Below are 16958 nucleotides of genomic sequence, written 5' to 3' on the forward strand. Positions count from 1 at the left end.
CGCCCAAGCGCAGAGAAAGGGCCGGAGTGGCGCTGTAATTACAGCTGAATAACGAGCCTTCATTAAGACGCTCCACCCCCCATTTTCAAACACCTCCCTACTAAGCCACTGTCTGCTACCTCTAACACCTTCCCTAAACACCCCATTCCCCCCCAACACCCACTCACTCACACTCACTCACACAAACACACACACACACACACACACACACACACACACACACACACACCAACACAAACACACACACTCACACACACACACACACACACACCAACACAAACAAACACACACACTCACACACACACACACACACACAAAAGACTCAAACACCACCTCGACCCTGTCTGCTTCTCCTCTGTGTGTCTGACACCACACCCACCACACTCACACAGAGCTGGCACAAGTTTTTGTCAAAGAGCAGCTGGCTTTTGAGATGATTCTGCAATGCACTGGGCTATAACACAAAGTAAATCACAAAGTTATTGGTAGGCCTACAATATATATGTGTAGTGCATTTTACTCAGTTTAAAATTGAATATTGGTAGGCTTTGTGATTCCAAAACTGCAGAATCAATTAGAGAGGCAGTAAAATGAAATGTTATTAAAATGTTTTCTGAAAGATTCTGGAGAAAGGCTGTTGATATTTGTGCTCAACGGTCAATCAAATCACACACTTCCCCACCATGCTCCGGAAGCAACACATTGATCGTCTGGAAATTGTTTATGGCTTGGTCTGAGCCACCATGTTTGCTTCTCATTCACACATTCAAGATTGCGTATGAACTTTTGTCTTTTTGCTCAAACACAGAACAGACAGCAAGATGACTGAGAGGGGCCATTAGATTAAAATTAATTGGAATAGAATCGTAGTTTGCACCTCTAAGCAGCACATCTGCTAACTAACTGAAAAGTTAATGGCAGTAAAAAGAAACCTCAACTGATAAGACTATCGTCAAGATGTCTACAAAGAGCACAAGCCTGCCCTGTGCGCATCTAGTGTATATCTCGAGTGACCTACAAAACTGGCCTATTATGCCCCCACTGGGCGAAAGTGGAATAATTAGATGCGGTTGCCAAGCGATGGCGAGTCGGCCACTGCACCCACACAGGGGTCACGTCAAGGGAAGAAATGCAACACGGCCACACTGATGAGTACAGTTAGCGCTCCGAGGCTAGCTCATTGTTCCTGACTGTCACTCGCGTGTGCTTACACCCCAGTTGGAAAGAGCTTTATCTACCACACACAGAGGCAAAAATCAGCAATGTGGAAGAGAAAAATCTGTTTGAATTCCTAGTGTAGTGTTTTTCTGTGTGTGTGCATGAGCACAAGGAAGTGTGTGTAAATGTGTGAGAGAGAAAGAGAGAGAGTATGTGTGTGTGTACTCAGGTCCCTACTGCTGAAGGTTACGGGGTCATTGTGTGGGAGGGATGAAGTGGGGGATGGGCAAACTCCATTTGTAAAGCACCAGAGGCAATGGAGCCACGCACCAGGCCCTGCAATACAGCCTGACCTCATGGCACAGATCTGGTGAGTGGGGTTGTGTGATGAACAAAATGGGGCTGAGCAGCCTTCAGCCAACCAATCAGAAAATCACAATTAGCAATAACTGATACGTTATGTATACGAATTGATGGTATTGATTATTTCTGTAAGTTGCTTTTGGATGAAAGCATCTGCTAAATTAATAAATATAAATGTAAATGATGATCATAACGCATTGACTATATTTACTGCAGGTAAATACAAAAGCTTCTGATGAATGAGAAGTTGTTTTTGACAGAGGGAGTAGGAATCTAACATGTAAACCGACTCCTCTGCACAGACACACAATGCTGTTAAAAGCACAGGTTTGCGGGGACACGGAGTGCAGTGAATCGCTCTAATTAAAATAGCCCAAATACCTTGAGCGCGCATCTGGTGGAGGAGCATGACCAAAAAAATGCCTGTGAAATTAGCCATGTTTTCAGCTCTGAACGAAGGGCCGCCTGGCTTTAATTAAGCGTGCCATGCATTCAGCTGTGACATTCAAGCTGAATAATTCACACAGTCCATGGCGAGTGCACAGAAACATGGGGTAGAGAGAGAGCTCCTCAGGAAGACAGTAGAGGGGATCGAAGGGAAATGAAGACTTCCTCAAACAGACTGCCTGTCTTGTCACCTTTCCCTCCATCTCGCCCTTAGAGGGGTAAAAGAGAGTTCCTTCCCCAAGGCTTCCACGCTCATTCCTCCACCCAGGAATTGTTTTCCTTCTCCCAGTCTCAGACCTGAGACCACCTCACCGCAGACTATTTATTTACAGTCTTCCTGTCCTTCTGAACCCCCCACCACCACCTCTTTCTCTCTGTCTGTTCCTCTCTTTCTCTCTGCCCTTTCCTCCCTCCCTGGCCCCAGGTCAGTCTCCGCCTCCTGCCTGTCCTTGTAGGGCCCCAGGGGTCAGAGGAGAGAGAGAGAGAGAGAGAGAGAGAGAGAGAGAGAGAGAGAGAGAGAGAGAGAGAGAAGGGTATAGAGCAGGCTGGAAAAACTCTGGAACACTACACAGATCAGGATACTGGTGTGTGTGTGTGTGTGTGTGTGTGTGTGTGTGTGTGTGTGTGTGTGTGTGTGTGTGTGTGTCTGAGCTCCAGCACCTGAGATCCCTGTGAAAGAAGTGACCCGTTGTACACAGCAGGATCAAAAGCTAAGCCATTTGAACTACTATTTCCAGACAAAATACTGCCTTCACGTCTGAGGTCCTGTTTTGGATAAACCCAAAACTGCTTTGTCTGGCAGCATCCCTGATAGAACACAAACTATCTACTCAAACCAATATTAATGTGCAAGCAAAATGACCCAAAAGACAATCAATTTGTGAAGGCATGAGCCAAGTATTTGACAGGATGGCAGTTCCTCACTGACATAGACTTAGCCAGTCAAAGTGCTTGTTTGTGCAGTTTCTGGAAATGCTGATGATAAACTTTTACCAACAGGCTGCATACCTGCTGGGCAGTTATTACTCAAACTGGTTGTCTGCTGAGAGAAAGACAGACCATCTTCTCAGCAGACCAACAACATTTAATGCACTTATCACTAAATGTGCTGTCCACCTTATGCCCATACATCAGAAGACTTGAGATATTGATATATTTGAAATATTTCAAAATGATTTTTGAAAGACTATAGTCTCACACCCTCTCACATCTAAAGACAGGTCACAGATTTTTCACTAGTCGCAAACTATGGTTTTGCAACGACTAGGAATCTTGCAGAGTTATCATTTATAAGACTGCAACTAGATTCCTTTAAATTATTTCCCATTGTGCACTAGAGATCAACAGGAATTCAACGAGGCTTGTATAAGTGATCCATATAGCCTACTCATATCAAAGTCATATTTTCGTGTTTCTGCAGCATTGTTTCATGAGTGACATCCCCAACCTGCAGTGTTATGTAACAACATCAAATTAAAATATGTTACGTCTCCATATACATGAACAGGTGAAAGTGAAGTGTTCAGATCTGTAGAAGTATTTTCGGGCAGATCATTGGGCTATAGAGTAGAATACTACAAAATTATAAGAAACGAAATAACAAATAACCATAAAGGCTACAGCTGTAGCCTACCCACTTTACCTCTTCATGTTTGGTGCTGGAGAGAGCTCACTTATTGGTTTTTATATTATTCATGTCACTAATTGCATGAGCCAAGACTAAAAGACTTGCCATAATATTAAAAACGATTGTAATGTCAAGACTAGAAAAATATTGACTCCGACAGACCTAAAACCGCTAGGATAGCCACCTTTCGTTAAACGATCTAGACGACGGGAGCGTGCCGCAACTCCAGTAAAACTCTGATTTCATTCCGACTGGCTGTGAAAAGCGTTGAAACTATGGGGAGTGTAGTGATGAATGCATGGTGAGGCAACTGCTGTTCAGAAGTAGAAGTAACGCCAACAGCTTTTTACTTTCACAGGTGGAAATGATTCAGCACCAGCGGAAGCTTTGGCTTATACCGTGCCAACAGTTTAATTATAACATAAAACATTATTGTCAACTCAACTAATACAGCTCTGTACACTATAAATCAAGAGTTACAATAGGATTGCTTTGGTTCTTCTTTATCATGAAAAATCGGTTACTTTTAATTGGTAGACCTACATTCAGGCCCATGCATTTTACTATAGGATGTTTTATCAGTTTATGTTCTACAAATAATGGCTATCCTGGCAGGGAAGTAAAGAATGACCTTGTTCTTTGTGTTAGTGAAACATTGGTTTTGAAGGTCTCCGTGCCTTGGTCATGAATTGTAAAAAGGCTTTTAAAACAGTACTTTAAAACAATACTTAACCTAGGGTTAGGGTTACGGTATTCCTTTCCCCCAAACAGCTTTTTGACTTGTCATGATGACTGCAATAACTCATTAGACAACTGACTTTCTACCATTGTACAAAACCATAAAATATCCTATCTGATAACTTGATTGTCAATACTCCTAAACCGCTGCTAACTGTGTGGCAGACACTCTAACTAACAATGTGTCATACTTCTATGGAAGTAGATACTAAAAATCATAGCTTATTTTGAAGAAAATGGTGGCATGCCATGATGCCACCTTAGCAAACACTGGTTTGACAGCCCTGCATACTACTCATCTCAAACTGTGAGTGTTGTCACACAAAGGTAACACTTGGATCCACCAGAGACGTGTTCAGACCTGACACGTGTGGTAAGGTATAGGGTGGAACCAAGAGCATGGGATGACAAGAGGTTTGTGAGCAGGCGTTGAATACAGCCCATCTACAGTACCATGCTTCTTTAACAGCAAACTCATGCTGCATCTTCTCACACCCATTTAAAAAGCGGCATCTTGTAAATTATGGTGCTAAAAGTTTCACTTCAAAAAGATCCAAATTAATGGGCTACAGCAATTCAGGCCTAGGCATACAGGCAGTGCCAGTGCAACTACAAGTTTGTCCATCTCTCAACCTCAGACAGAAGCAGAGGCCCTGTCATCCAGAAGCCCAGTCTCTGAGTTTGCCCACCACATTCTAATTAGTCATGAGAAACACACTTTGGATTGATGACCATGTGTTGCAAAATACATAGGCTACTGGATACAAAAAGATCAACGTTCCTCCTTACTTTATAATTTCAGAACTGAACGTGTGAGACGAAGAGATATCCTTTGGCAGATGTGTCAAGAATAACAAAATGTCCTGGGTGTGTTTGCTAAGATGTACATGTATATTTCTCTGTAACAAACTAGAGGAAAGGGATGTCTGATTGTTATCAAAACGTTCATTCTCCTACAAGTTTTCTTATTACCTTTATAAACAGGTAATAATGTAATTATTGCTTGATTTGCACTCTATTGTGAAGGGTAGGCCAATAGTGCTTGTGACTTGCACTGCACTGCACAAAACATTAGCCCAGGGGTCTCAAACACCCGGCCCGCGGGCCAAATCCGGCCCAATTCCGCCCATAGCGTATGTCAAAATAATAATGTAATCCGCCCTTGAGGCTATTTTTAATTGCGACAAACAACGATGCTGATTAAAGTAGACGATAGATCCAAGTACAGTGACAAATCTCATTTGTAGCCTACTCTGCTCCACTATCAAAACGTTCATTCTCCTACAAGTTTTCTTATTACCTTTATAAACAGGTAATAATGTAATTATTGCTTGATTTGCACTCTATTGTGAAGGGTAGGCCAATAGTGCTTGTGACTTGCACTGCACTGCACAAAACATTAGCCCAGGGGTCTCAAACACCCGGCCCGCGGGCCAAATCCGGCCCAATTCCGGCCCAATTCCGCCCGCAACGTATGTCAAAATAATAATGTAATCCGGCCCTTGAGGCTATTTTTAATTGCGACAAACAACGATGCTGATTAAAGTAGACGATAGATCCAAGTACAGTGACAAATCTCATTTGTAGCCTACTCTGCTCCACTATGTGCTAGACATCCAGAGCTTGATTCAAACCCAAAATAAATAGCAAAGTTTTCAGGAAATAGGCCTACTTGTATTATTACCGAGAAACACAAAGGCGAGCATTTGTAATGGCCGAAGGCGATGCAGGCCATAGTTTTGCACAAATTGAAGCAGAAATAGGCCTACACCTAATGTTGAAAAACGTTCACGTGTGATGAAGTCTTAGGTAGGCTATGTTATTCACCTATTCTGATTCTGAAGGAGAATATCCTTTTGGAGATTATGATCGATCGTCTATTGACAGTGATAGTCACAGTGCGCCTATGAATGGAGGTGCGTCTTTGCGTGTATACGACGGTGTCCACTAAGCATACCATGCTTATTTCGACCCTCTGCCCAACATAGCTTAGAGGTTGCGGTGGTAATCGTGATGAAAGTGTCCGTAATGGGCGTGGTACAACAGCAGGGGCTAGTAGAAACAGGGCTCTAAAGAACTACAAAGTCACCCACTTAATATGATGCGAACTTCTGGGTACTCAGATTACCCTTTGATAGGAACTGATTTGACCAGAATACTGTATTGTAGGCCTTGTGGTTTAGTAATACATCACTAAAACCATATACATCTTAGGTGTTGGTATACATCTTAGGTGTTTTCCTGTTAATTTGTTATGTGGGTAATATGAAAAAAAGGAAAGTAAACCTGCTCAAATATGTTCATCCAGTATTTACTGAAATGTGCATAATTTGAGGTGCTTGCCATCCAGTGATTAGTACATTTACCCCCTTCATAAACTTTTGTTTATACTCAAAGATTTTTACATTTACAGTAGGACTTTATCTTTGACCACTTTCAAGCCATGGCCTTTTGAAATTTTGATATAAAAATCCAATGGTGTTGCTTTCTTAACCCTGACGCCTAGTTTGCCAGGTTTAAAAGAATAGACATTGCATTGCATTTTCAGAAATAGCCGGCCCTCCAATCAGATGACGTTGGCAGAAGTGGCCCCCAGCTCATTTGAGTTTGAGACCCCTGCATTAGCCACTTACCTCCCAGCTGCTAGCTTTCTTCTTCAGCTGGTCGCACTTGCGCAACTTGCAGATCTGGTGGCCGGTCTTGCGGTTCAGGCAGTTGGTGCAAGTGCCGCAGTTCTCCTTGCGCAGGCAAGGGCCACACACGCCGCACCTCCTCCGCTTCTTCTTCTGCTGAGACACTGCCCCGCTGGTGTCCTGAGCCTCGGGCGGCACCACAGGGAAAAAGCCGCCGTTGTGGTGCTCGCTCTGGATGTACTCGGCCAAGGGAGACACCATGCCCATGGCTTTGCCCCGCAGCAGGACCTTGGCATCGTCTTCGTCCAGGGAGAATTCATAAATGTCCTGCGGCGGGGGGCCTGGGCCCCCTCTGAGCTTGTTCATGTTGCAGATGCTGCTCTTGCCCAAGCCCTGGAGGGTTAGGTGATGTGTCAGTGGCACAGAAGAGTCTTGACTGCACTTTAAAAACTCAGTCCAGGAATTGTCCACTTGGACACAAGATGGAGAGACAGCTGACTTGGGTCAAGACAGACCTGAGAGGGGAACTTAGGATTCAGGGTGAACTGCGCTTCTAAAAGCCAGTCCAACCCATGCTATCAATCACCCGGATGCCCAGGTGGATTGAAGAGGATCAGGTGACTGGAAATGCAGAGCATCTTCATAAAAGGTCACCTATAGGGATCTTAAAGGTCCATCTTAAGGTTGAGTGTGTCATGACAGCCACTGAAGTCACTCTGCTCTTCAAAACCAAGGGACTGCACATGAAGAAAACAATAGGGTAGAGGGCATTAGAGAAAAATGCATTCTAATCTAATTCTATGACATTAATGCACATCCATAAAACAACAAGGAATCAGCGAGACCTGTCAATGCACATGTGAGTGCAAGTGGGTCTGCCCTTTGTTTTTCTTTGTTTCATAAATATATATAAATCATGTCACCCACTTACTTAGATATGTGAATTTCATTATTCAGCAATAACTATAAAATAAAGCTGTTTTAGATCAACCCTTGAAGAGCTATTGCCTCTTCTATTAGACTGGCTGGCTATAATGCAGCAGAACCCCCAGACAGTGGACAGATGTCTTGTCGGCGCACTGAATCGATGGCTGACGCTACGCGATGTGTGAGAAAATGTCAGGTTATAATGGCGAGTCCCCACGAGGAGTGCTTTGTTTGCCCTCTTTGCATGAGAAAGGGCTTTCGCTCAGACCCGCGACGGCTCTCTTTGTGCCATGCAAGGAAGCTCCAGCCAACCGTCAATAAGCCGAAATATTTTTACTGTGTCTATAAACCCCGCTCGTCTTCCCGCGTTCTACGTGACATAACAAAATCATAAGATAGTAGGCTAACGTTACAGGCACACAACTGTTATCGGTAGTTTGACCGTTTCCTGAAACAACATGATTAGGCTTGCAAATGCAATATGCTATTAATAATTTCAGAAGAGTTGTCTCTGCGGGAGAGCAACTTAATTCTGTAAGTGACTGTATTGCACATACAGAATGATAGTAACAGAAGAGCTGAAACAGTCTATCTGCCAAATGTGTGTTGTCCAAAATACCCCAATATAAAACAAAACATAGGCTACAACATTAGGCCGTCACGTAAAAGATGTGATCATTTAGTTTAGTTGTCTAAACATATCTTGGCAACCTCATTATGTTGCATGGATTGTTAACTAACCTGAAATAGTTTAATGTTTACCATCTAAACGCAACTAACAAAAGAAAAGGCTTTAATTAGTGCATTGCTGACCATTTTAACACGTCATCAAACCCATCGTTAAATATAATTTGATCAAAAGCACCTTTTAAAAACACGGTAACGTTTGTAAACAGTAATACTTGTCAAATGCGTAACTTAGCGCTGGTCTCTTTAAAATGTTAATGTCCTACTTTCTGGGCTGTGGAGATTCGTCGGCGTGATAGAAGCATGCGCTTGGCGCCCCAAACACGTGGCTTATTCAGCACTTTACGCCACCGGCTCTTTAACCGGCGACAAACACAAGGACCTAACAGACAGCTACTGCAGCTATGCGACTAGTTAGAATGTTGGCAGAAACTGCTGTCACACTCACTAACAGATAAATGTTTATACAGAGGTGATATTTTTGCCAGTGTTTGTTTGTTTTCTGCCCAGGGGGAGAGAAATCCGACACATCAGCAAAGCCCCCTCCCCTGCTCCAAACAACACCACCACCCCAGGGGAGCAAGCCCACCGCAGTAATGATCAGGAAACAATACCCTAACATAAAAATGTTAGGCAACGATAATGCGCCAATTACGTTGGTCCACATCTTCCTAACTAATGTATAACAATTAACATAGCTGTTATTGATGCAGTTGTTAACAAACGTGTAATAACGTTAATCGTAAATAGCTATGCTAAGGAACACACCAGGAGATTTAACAGATAAAATTAACTGTGCCTACCGATGTGTATTGCGCTAATTGTTACTGTCAGGACGCTACCTAATCACTTTCACTCAATACACATCAAGTTTTCTTTTAACAGGCATACGCTAACGTATTGACAATTAGACAATTCTTAGGAGAGAAGCAAACATATTAACTGCGCTGATATGCTATATATATACTCAACCTCAACGTTACATCGAAATAAATAAATGTTAGCTGTTATACATACCAAGTAATTTGTCACAACATGATGATTCGTCCACATAAGTTTAGGTAAATCAACTTTGTCTGATGAAGCAGGAAAACTCAACCCAACAAGTGTCCAGGTCAAAATAACTGAGTCTGAAAAACTACAAAATACTCGTGGAGTCTATGAACATTTTTAAAAGTTTAAACTCATGACACTGCTCACTTCTTGTGTGAAAATATCCGCTAAAAAGATCGACTGGAATACAAAAAGTGAATGCACTTTTCTCCAGGTCGTGTTAGTCCAGTCCTCTTAGAGTTAAAAGACGATGAAGAAGAGGAAGAAAAGGGAAGAAAACGTTGCTGAGTTTTAAGTGATCAGTAAATTGTGGAATGGAGTTCAATGGGTGCGCTGGAACGAGGGGGTTAAATCTTTGGGGTATTGCGTCATCGTCAATAGATATACGTCATGTATAATGATAATTGGGCTTTCTCTTAAAAAATGGTTTAGGTTTGGTGGACTTTATTCCAGATAAAATGTTTCAACACTACAACATTTCCAATCGATTAAGATATTTACAAGTTAAGCTCATAACTATTTCAAGCCAATAAATTATTAAACAGAAGTGTCATTTAGTTGGTCAGGTTCAAACATCTTTGTAAATATCCTTATACCCATATCAGTAGGTCTAGTATAAGATGTGCAAACAGTAATAAAAACACTTCAAAGACAGCATCCTCTGGGCATGGTCCAATCAGCATTCCCACCAACATAGCCTAACAGAGTTAGTGTAATGTGTATAATGTGTTTTGCACTATATAGTAGTATAATGTATATAATGTCAATTGCGCTATAAATGCTCCGAAAAAGATGTTCAATAAATGTCAATATAACAGTAGTTGGGAATGAAAGAAACAATGGGAACACTGCATCAGTTTAGAGTCTTTTATTTCATAGCACTGTAAAACCATTCATATTCATTTGACAAAATAAAAGAAAAAAAAAAAACACCTCATGAACACAAAACACAAAGATACAGCCTTAATTTCGAGGCACCCTGCCACTGATTTGGAGGCAGGCACCCTTCAGTGCATTGCTACGCAGAGTCAGAGGGACAAACTTCAGCTCAGTGACACTGAAATAAGAGTCCTCTAATCGTCAGTATGAAATAATATAACACGTGGTACTGTTCACCGCCTGTCCACATTGAGTGGTGGACAGACTCAGTGGAATGGAAATGTCTCTTGCGCTCAACTTAACTGCCCTTAACTGCATTTTATAGAGAGAGACTACGACTGGAATGTATATTAAGCTTTGTAGTCCTGTTAGTTGGACTATGGGCGGAATTAAAAATGCGTTTGTCATTGAGATGACAAAATCAATCAAGGTCATTCAGAGAGTTCTAACAACAATGCTGAATTTGTCTAAACTGCTTTCATGTAGCATTGTTCTGAATGACTCAAAGGTCTGTGAGATCATACAAATAACTCTATGATAATGTAGTGACATAATATCTCTCCCCAAGAAGGTAACATTCGAAACAGCTGATGATAAGGAACGTCTGTGACAATCAAATCGAGCAAGATGAGAATAAAACGAGTTGCAATGACGCTCATGTAACACAAATGAAAGAAACACGGGTAAAACATAACTAGCAGGGATGAGAGCAAACCCTACCTGACTAGAGATCATAAGGACAAACTAAGGGATGTTCTGGAGAGAGAAGTTTCAGGCCTAAACTTGTTTTTCTCTGTCGGATGGAACTTTTAGAAACGGATACAAATTAAGAAATGTAAAGGGAACCCAAGGAAGCAACCATTTCAGGCTTTGACACTGAAATTCCAGACCCTGTTGTGCTGAGAGGGGAGACGCTGCGGTTGCATGTTTCTGACCATCGCAGGCCCTTCCATAGACTCAATGCTTTCCAATAGGCTTTTATGCATTCTATCAGCGCGACATCAGAGTCTGGAGTTCGTGTAAGAAATCCTGAGGTGCATTTTGCACTAGGAACATAGTTATTCCAACCCCGTTTCATTTTGCTTCACGGCCTGTCTACCCCTCACACACTTATCCCTATCACGGAAGTGGTCTGGAAATTTATCGGGACCTATGTCCGGACCTGGAATTTGCCAGCTTTGGTCATATACTTAATGCCTTTGAAGGGTTTGTACTTTTCTCCATACATGTCCAATCGATTCACCTTCAGTCCTGTGAGGGGAAAAAGGGAAGACAAACAAATGAATGAATAACAATGTTATGACAATTATATTGCATCTAGTTCTCTGCTCTATAATGAAAAGATTACAGACCAATGGTCACTTCAGAATTTAAAAATATATGCTTCGTCATGTAATACACCAACATGCAACACTACAGGGACGGATAAACAGCCCACGTCTCAGGACGTCTGGTGATGGAGGGGGCCAGTGAGCTCCACTGTGTGGTTAAACGATGGAATTGCATCCAGGGCTCCAATGAGTCATGTGACCTACAGTGTGGCATCTGGTGTAGGGATATATATCTCAGTGGGATGTTGGCCATGGGGTGCTGGTGGATTAACTGTCCATGTGGGACTACCTGATATGGCAAGCTGTTGGATCTTGAACTGGATGTTGAAGGTGGGATTCTCATCTGGTTTGGAGGCACCAGTTTGCAGGCTCATCGATCCCTTGAGGCTGGGGAGCTTCTGGGGGTTGATCTTACCAACATCCCACGATAAGAGCTGGAGAAAACAAAAGCCATGTAGGTACATATTTTGCAAATTAGCCATGAACTGTAGTACACTATTGAGAAAAGTGATGCAACAGTTATAGGTTAATAGCATATGTTATTACACATTACGTCACTGGAAGTGACACTGGAACAGTTATATGCTTGTGCTGTATTAGTATCAAAACAACAAATTAAATGAAGAGAAAAATATTAATTTCAACAAAGTCATATATGAAGTTTATGAATAATTTCTCCACTCCTGCATGGTGAAAGCGTCAACATTATTATTTCCACACTTGTATTGACTCTTCAGAGGGAGATACCTTGGTGACTGGGTCGAAAGTGTAGGTGCCCTGTGAGGGGGTGAGGTTGACGTTTAGGACTCCCCGTGGCATCTGACTGCTGACCAGCACCGATTCCACGGCCTTGCCCATGGTCTGCTTGGGGCCCAGCGTCAGCTCAAAGCGGCCCTGGGAGCTGCCCTCCCTGAAGGTGATGTTGTGCTTCACATACACAGGGATCGCCACCAGGCTGCAGGAGGAAGACCAACCACCAGTATAAAAATACAACCTGATGTGCTGTAACTGTACGTTATTACGACACAGGGAGGAGAAGGGCTACAACTGGGCCAAAGCCATGCAAAACTGAATGAGCTACTGTCTAACTAAGTCATGGGGTAAAGTATTAACATCAATGGAGGTAAGGAGGATTGGGTTACTTTTTTCGGTTTCAATTACACCACCATGGTTCATCTCTTTTGATCCTGACCGTTGATGGGAGTCGTTGTGGTTTCGATCAAAGACTAAACACCCACACTCAAAGGGAGCTATGACAATCTGTGTAGTTTCAATATCTTTCAAAAGATTCTCACAGAGGCTTCTTAGCTCGACGTGAAGACAGTTTTTCGGTTTCCATATGTTACAAGGGAAATCATGGAACAGTTTGCTACACGTGGCAAACACCATGAACACATGCACATCAGACAGCCCATGATCTCACAGGGGAAACTCCTGTCACCGCAGAAACTTTCTGAAAAGTCATTTATTACTTACTGTAATAACTGTGTGAGTGTGTGCGTGTGTGAGTGAGTGAGCATGTAAGTGAGTAAGTGTGTGTGTGTGATAGAGAGAGAGAAAGAGTGTGATTTCTCTGAACGTCTGCGCAAACCCGGAGCTTACTTCTGCGAGCTGACGTGGTACGACAGCAGCCGGAAGTTTCCATCTGGAGGAATGAAAGACAGAATTCGCTCAGCCTCCCAGCGCTTGAACCTCACACATGGATGGAAACTGACGTCATCCAGCAGTCGGGGGTTCTGAAAGGAAGCAGGGAGAGTACAGCTGCCAGTGAGCATGTGTGGACAACAACACTACAGTACATTTTCAGGAACACTGGGCTGCTCAAAATAAATGTTTGACTTGAATGCCTTTGCGTCAACAGAAAAGGACTTTCTTTGATGATGATAGCAACACTAGATAGTAAATGACTAATCATCTCAATAAAAACATTAGCAATGCAAATGTATTTAAGCCACTAGGGGGACACTAGATTCATTTCAGGAAAATAGAGTGGGGATATTTTCATATCCAGTCTTAGAATCAGCCAAGAGAACAACATGGATTTTTGTTTGATCTTCTGTCAATGTGTACACCTCATTCTGATAGTTGTGCAGTCTTAATAGCAAGCTGAAAAGGAAAAGAGGTTAATGTACAAAGGCCAGTCTTTTTTTCTGAAATGAACACATTTTTGTGCAAACCTCAGATTCCCATGTTTATGTTACAAATGATCAGTAAGATTTACAACTTTAAAAACACAGGACTGGAACTAAGGTTACCAGAGGGGGCAGTCGTGGCCTACTGGTTAGGCCTTCGGACTTGTAACCGGAGGGTTGCTGGTTCGAACCCCGACCAGTAGGAACGGCTGAAGTGCCATTGAGCAAGGCACCTAACCTCTCACTGCTCTCCAAGCGCCACTGTAGCAGGCAGCTCACTGCGTCGGGATTACTCTGTGGTTCACCTCACTGTCTTCACTGTGTGCTGAGTGTGTTTCACTACTTCACGGATTGGGATAAATGCAGAGACCAAATTTCCCTCACGGGATCAAAAAAAAAGTATAATTTATACCATATACCATATTCTACATTCTTTCCCAAAAAAAGCTTTTTTTTCAAAACCATTTCCACAGGCATACACCATGTCTGTGAATATGTGCACCATTACACATTCAGGGCATACAAACAAACAAAAAATTAAGTCCACAAATATGATGAATGTTATGTTCCTGATATGCTATCCAAATATAAATTGGCCGGATTCTTCTTTTTTGGGAGAGTGAGAAAGGATTAAAGAGAGCCAAGATCTCACCATAAACGAGAGAGTGAGATCAGGCATGCCTGTCAGCTTCACACAGGCATCAATCACTCCTTGGATCTCCGCAGTTATAGTGGAACCTAATCAACACATAAGACAAACAATGAGATTTTCATAATAGAGCAAATCAAGTTGTGAAATAAAATGAATGTAGCTACAATATGTTGACACAAACCACCCTACCTGACTTGTCAATGATAGCATCAATCTCTTCCACCACGTCAAAATAGGCCTCGTTGTTGGTGTATTTCACACCTGTGCGTCTCCACGGTACAACAGAGAGCTGGCCGGTGGGAAGCTGCTCCCCTACATTAGTACTTCCTGTGGATTAAAAAAAACATGTTTAGCAGCAATGCATAGCCTACTGTAGCTCCATGACAAGACACCAATTAAATTCATTGCTTTCGTTGCTTTCCCAGGGCTTGCATGTTCAAGCTGAGGAGATAAAGCATGCTCGCAAGCTGGCGTGCGCGCAAATGCGTTTGCCTAACTGTTTCTTGAATTTCCCCTTGAGGATCAATAAAGTATCTATCTATCTATCTATCAAATATCTTCATCAGCAGTATTTCAATATTTGAGTGCAACAACAGCTTATTTACTACAACTGGCATCACTGCCTTACCACTTTAAACAAGTCAACATTATTCTTCAAACGCCATATCTGTGGCACATGAAGGACAACTACGAACACACCTGTGATAGTGTTGACCACTGTGCGGAGGATGGTGGGTGGCTTTATCAGTTCTTTGAGGATGTTGGACTCAGTGGCCAGAGGGAAGCCGTTGTCAAGCATCTCCTCTAAGAGCTCGTACACAACAACTACATTGTCCTTAATGGCAGCTTCACTACAAACTCCGAAATAGTCCTGAAACAAAGTGAGAGAGCAATAAGAGACCGACACAGAGGGGGGAAAGAGGCTATATTATCATGACATTGATATGAAACAAATGCATGCACTGATGCCTGTAAAGACTGTAAAATACACACACCTGGAACGTGTCCACCACTCGGTGAAGGAACTCAATGACAAAAAGCGGAGGCACCTCTGTCTGAATGACAGCTACAAAGAATATCTTGTGTCTGAACACATTGATGAGGTAGTGGTGAGGGGTCGGGATGACAGGTGGGACGTTCTCAGGCTCAGATGCGCGTTCTTGAGCCTCGAAGAAGTAATCGCACACGGAACGGCTCACAACACTCTTCCAGTGCTTCTCCAGGAAGATGTCCCCCGAAGAGTTCACCAGGAATAGGCTGTGGATCATCTTGACTCTGATTAGAAGAAAAACCGTGCGTGCAATTAACTTTTCGCGTAATTACACAATATGTTAACATATAACAACTTACACACTATCCAGACATGCTATCAATGCATACAAGGTCCCTCCAACACTAGCTTAATGCACCCTTATTAACACTGACGTGGCCAGTTTAAAGCGCTGGGGAAAAGGACACTGATATGGGCTCATTTAATATTCCTAACCCGGTGACGATCAAGTTACCATAGTGGGTCCGATTAGGCCCACTGATCACAGAGCAGGCCCTAAAAGACACCAGACAAGCAGGCTCGACTAGCCCATCTATCCAATGATATTGGTAGCGCATCCTAGGCTAATGTATCCTTGTATCTGCATCCGTGTTTCTTCTCCATCACAGGACTGTCTTGTGACAACGAGCTCCGTCATGCGGTGAGGACAGACACCAAAGCTACTTCCTACTTAACATTTCCTAAAATATCAACCCGTATTCTGTCCATGTATGCTCCACGAAAGGTGTTTGAAATTATACTCACCGTTATAATCTTTTGTCTAATATTTCCGTTTCTATGTTGCACTAATACTGAAAGATGAAATAATGTTCCTTAGCCAGTCTTCCCCGTTATTGGCCCCGCCTGTTGTGAACGACTGACGTAAGCCTGAACCAATCAGAGATAAAAGACAACAGGAATGCCATCCCTACTGAAATAGTTATTGGTTAATGCTACGGAAGTGAAGCAGGATATATATACTTCATGATCATTGGACAGAGACCAGTAAACATCATATGTTCATGATTTTTGATTGGCTTCTGAAAGTAGGCTTACTTATGTCTGACATTTTGTGTCAAGGCAAAGATACATGTCAATGAATCGTCGACATGTTTATATTGTGCATCGTAATTGCAGGGGCATTTATCTGCTTAAAAGTTTCATTCACTTAAAAAGTGCCAGATATGCCTCTCATTCTAAGCAAAAAGCATAGTGTTATATTAGATCAAGAGTTCAGTCTATTCATGAGACTTAAAACACCTATATCTTTTAAGCATGTGTAGACCATTGTGCGACAATAG

At 42.5% G+C, this 16958-nt stretch overlaps 2 protein-coding genes across 2 annotated transcripts in view; both read right to left on the reverse strand.

The window, feature by feature from the left end:
- tet3 (tet methylcytosine dioxygenase 3) overlaps nt 1-7519 on the reverse strand; it is a 45070-nt gene extending 37551 nt beyond the window's left edge. Inside the window, exon 1 of the mRNA XM_048242657.1 lies at nt 6967-7519. Within this exon, the coding sequence (XP_048098614.1) occupies nt 6967-7332 (366 nt within the window). The 5' untranslated portion in view covers nt 7333-7519. The remainder of the gene's footprint in view (nt 1-6966) is intronic.
- Nucleotides 7520-10486: 2967 nt separating this feature from the next.
- Nucleotides 10487-16512, reverse strand: ap3m2 (adaptor related protein complex 3 subunit mu 2). Its single transcript, XM_048244421.1, has 9 exons — nt 16423-16512; nt 15623-15902; nt 15327-15498; nt 14817-14954; nt 14628-14713; nt 13446-13579; nt 12591-12798; nt 12133-12277; nt 10487-11763 (listed from the first exon to the last, which is right to left on the reverse strand). Exons 2-9 carry the CDS (start codon nt 15893-15895, stop codon nt 11663-11665), a joined length of 1257 nt encoding a protein of 418 aa, XP_048100378.1. The 5' UTR covers nt 15896-15902; nt 16423-16512; the 3' UTR covers nt 10487-11662.
- Nucleotides 16513-16958: the final 446 nt, after the last annotated feature.

Source organism: Alosa alosa, chromosome 5 (assembly GCF_017589495.1).
Source record: "Alosa alosa isolate M-15738 ecotype Scorff River chromosome 5, AALO_Geno_1.1, whole genome shotgun sequence".
Classification (NCBI taxonomy): Eukaryota; Metazoa; Chordata; class Actinopteri; order Clupeiformes; family Clupeidae; genus Alosa; species Alosa alosa.

Excerpts from the sequence above, each read along its gene's own strand:
- ap3m2 (XM_048244421.1), bottom strand. The coding sequence starts at position 15,895 with ATGATCCACAGCCTATTCCTGGTGAACTCTTCGGGGGACATCTTCCTG. Across the intron at positions 14,714-14,816 it reads TGCTATCATTGACAAGTCAG|GTTCCACTATAACTGCGGAG; the intron begins GTAGGGTGGTTT and ends TGTGTTGATTAG. Across the intron at positions 13,580-14,627 it reads ATCTCACTCTCTCGTTTATG|AACCCCCGACTGCTGGATGA; the intron begins GTGAGATCTTGG and ends GCTTCCTTTCAG.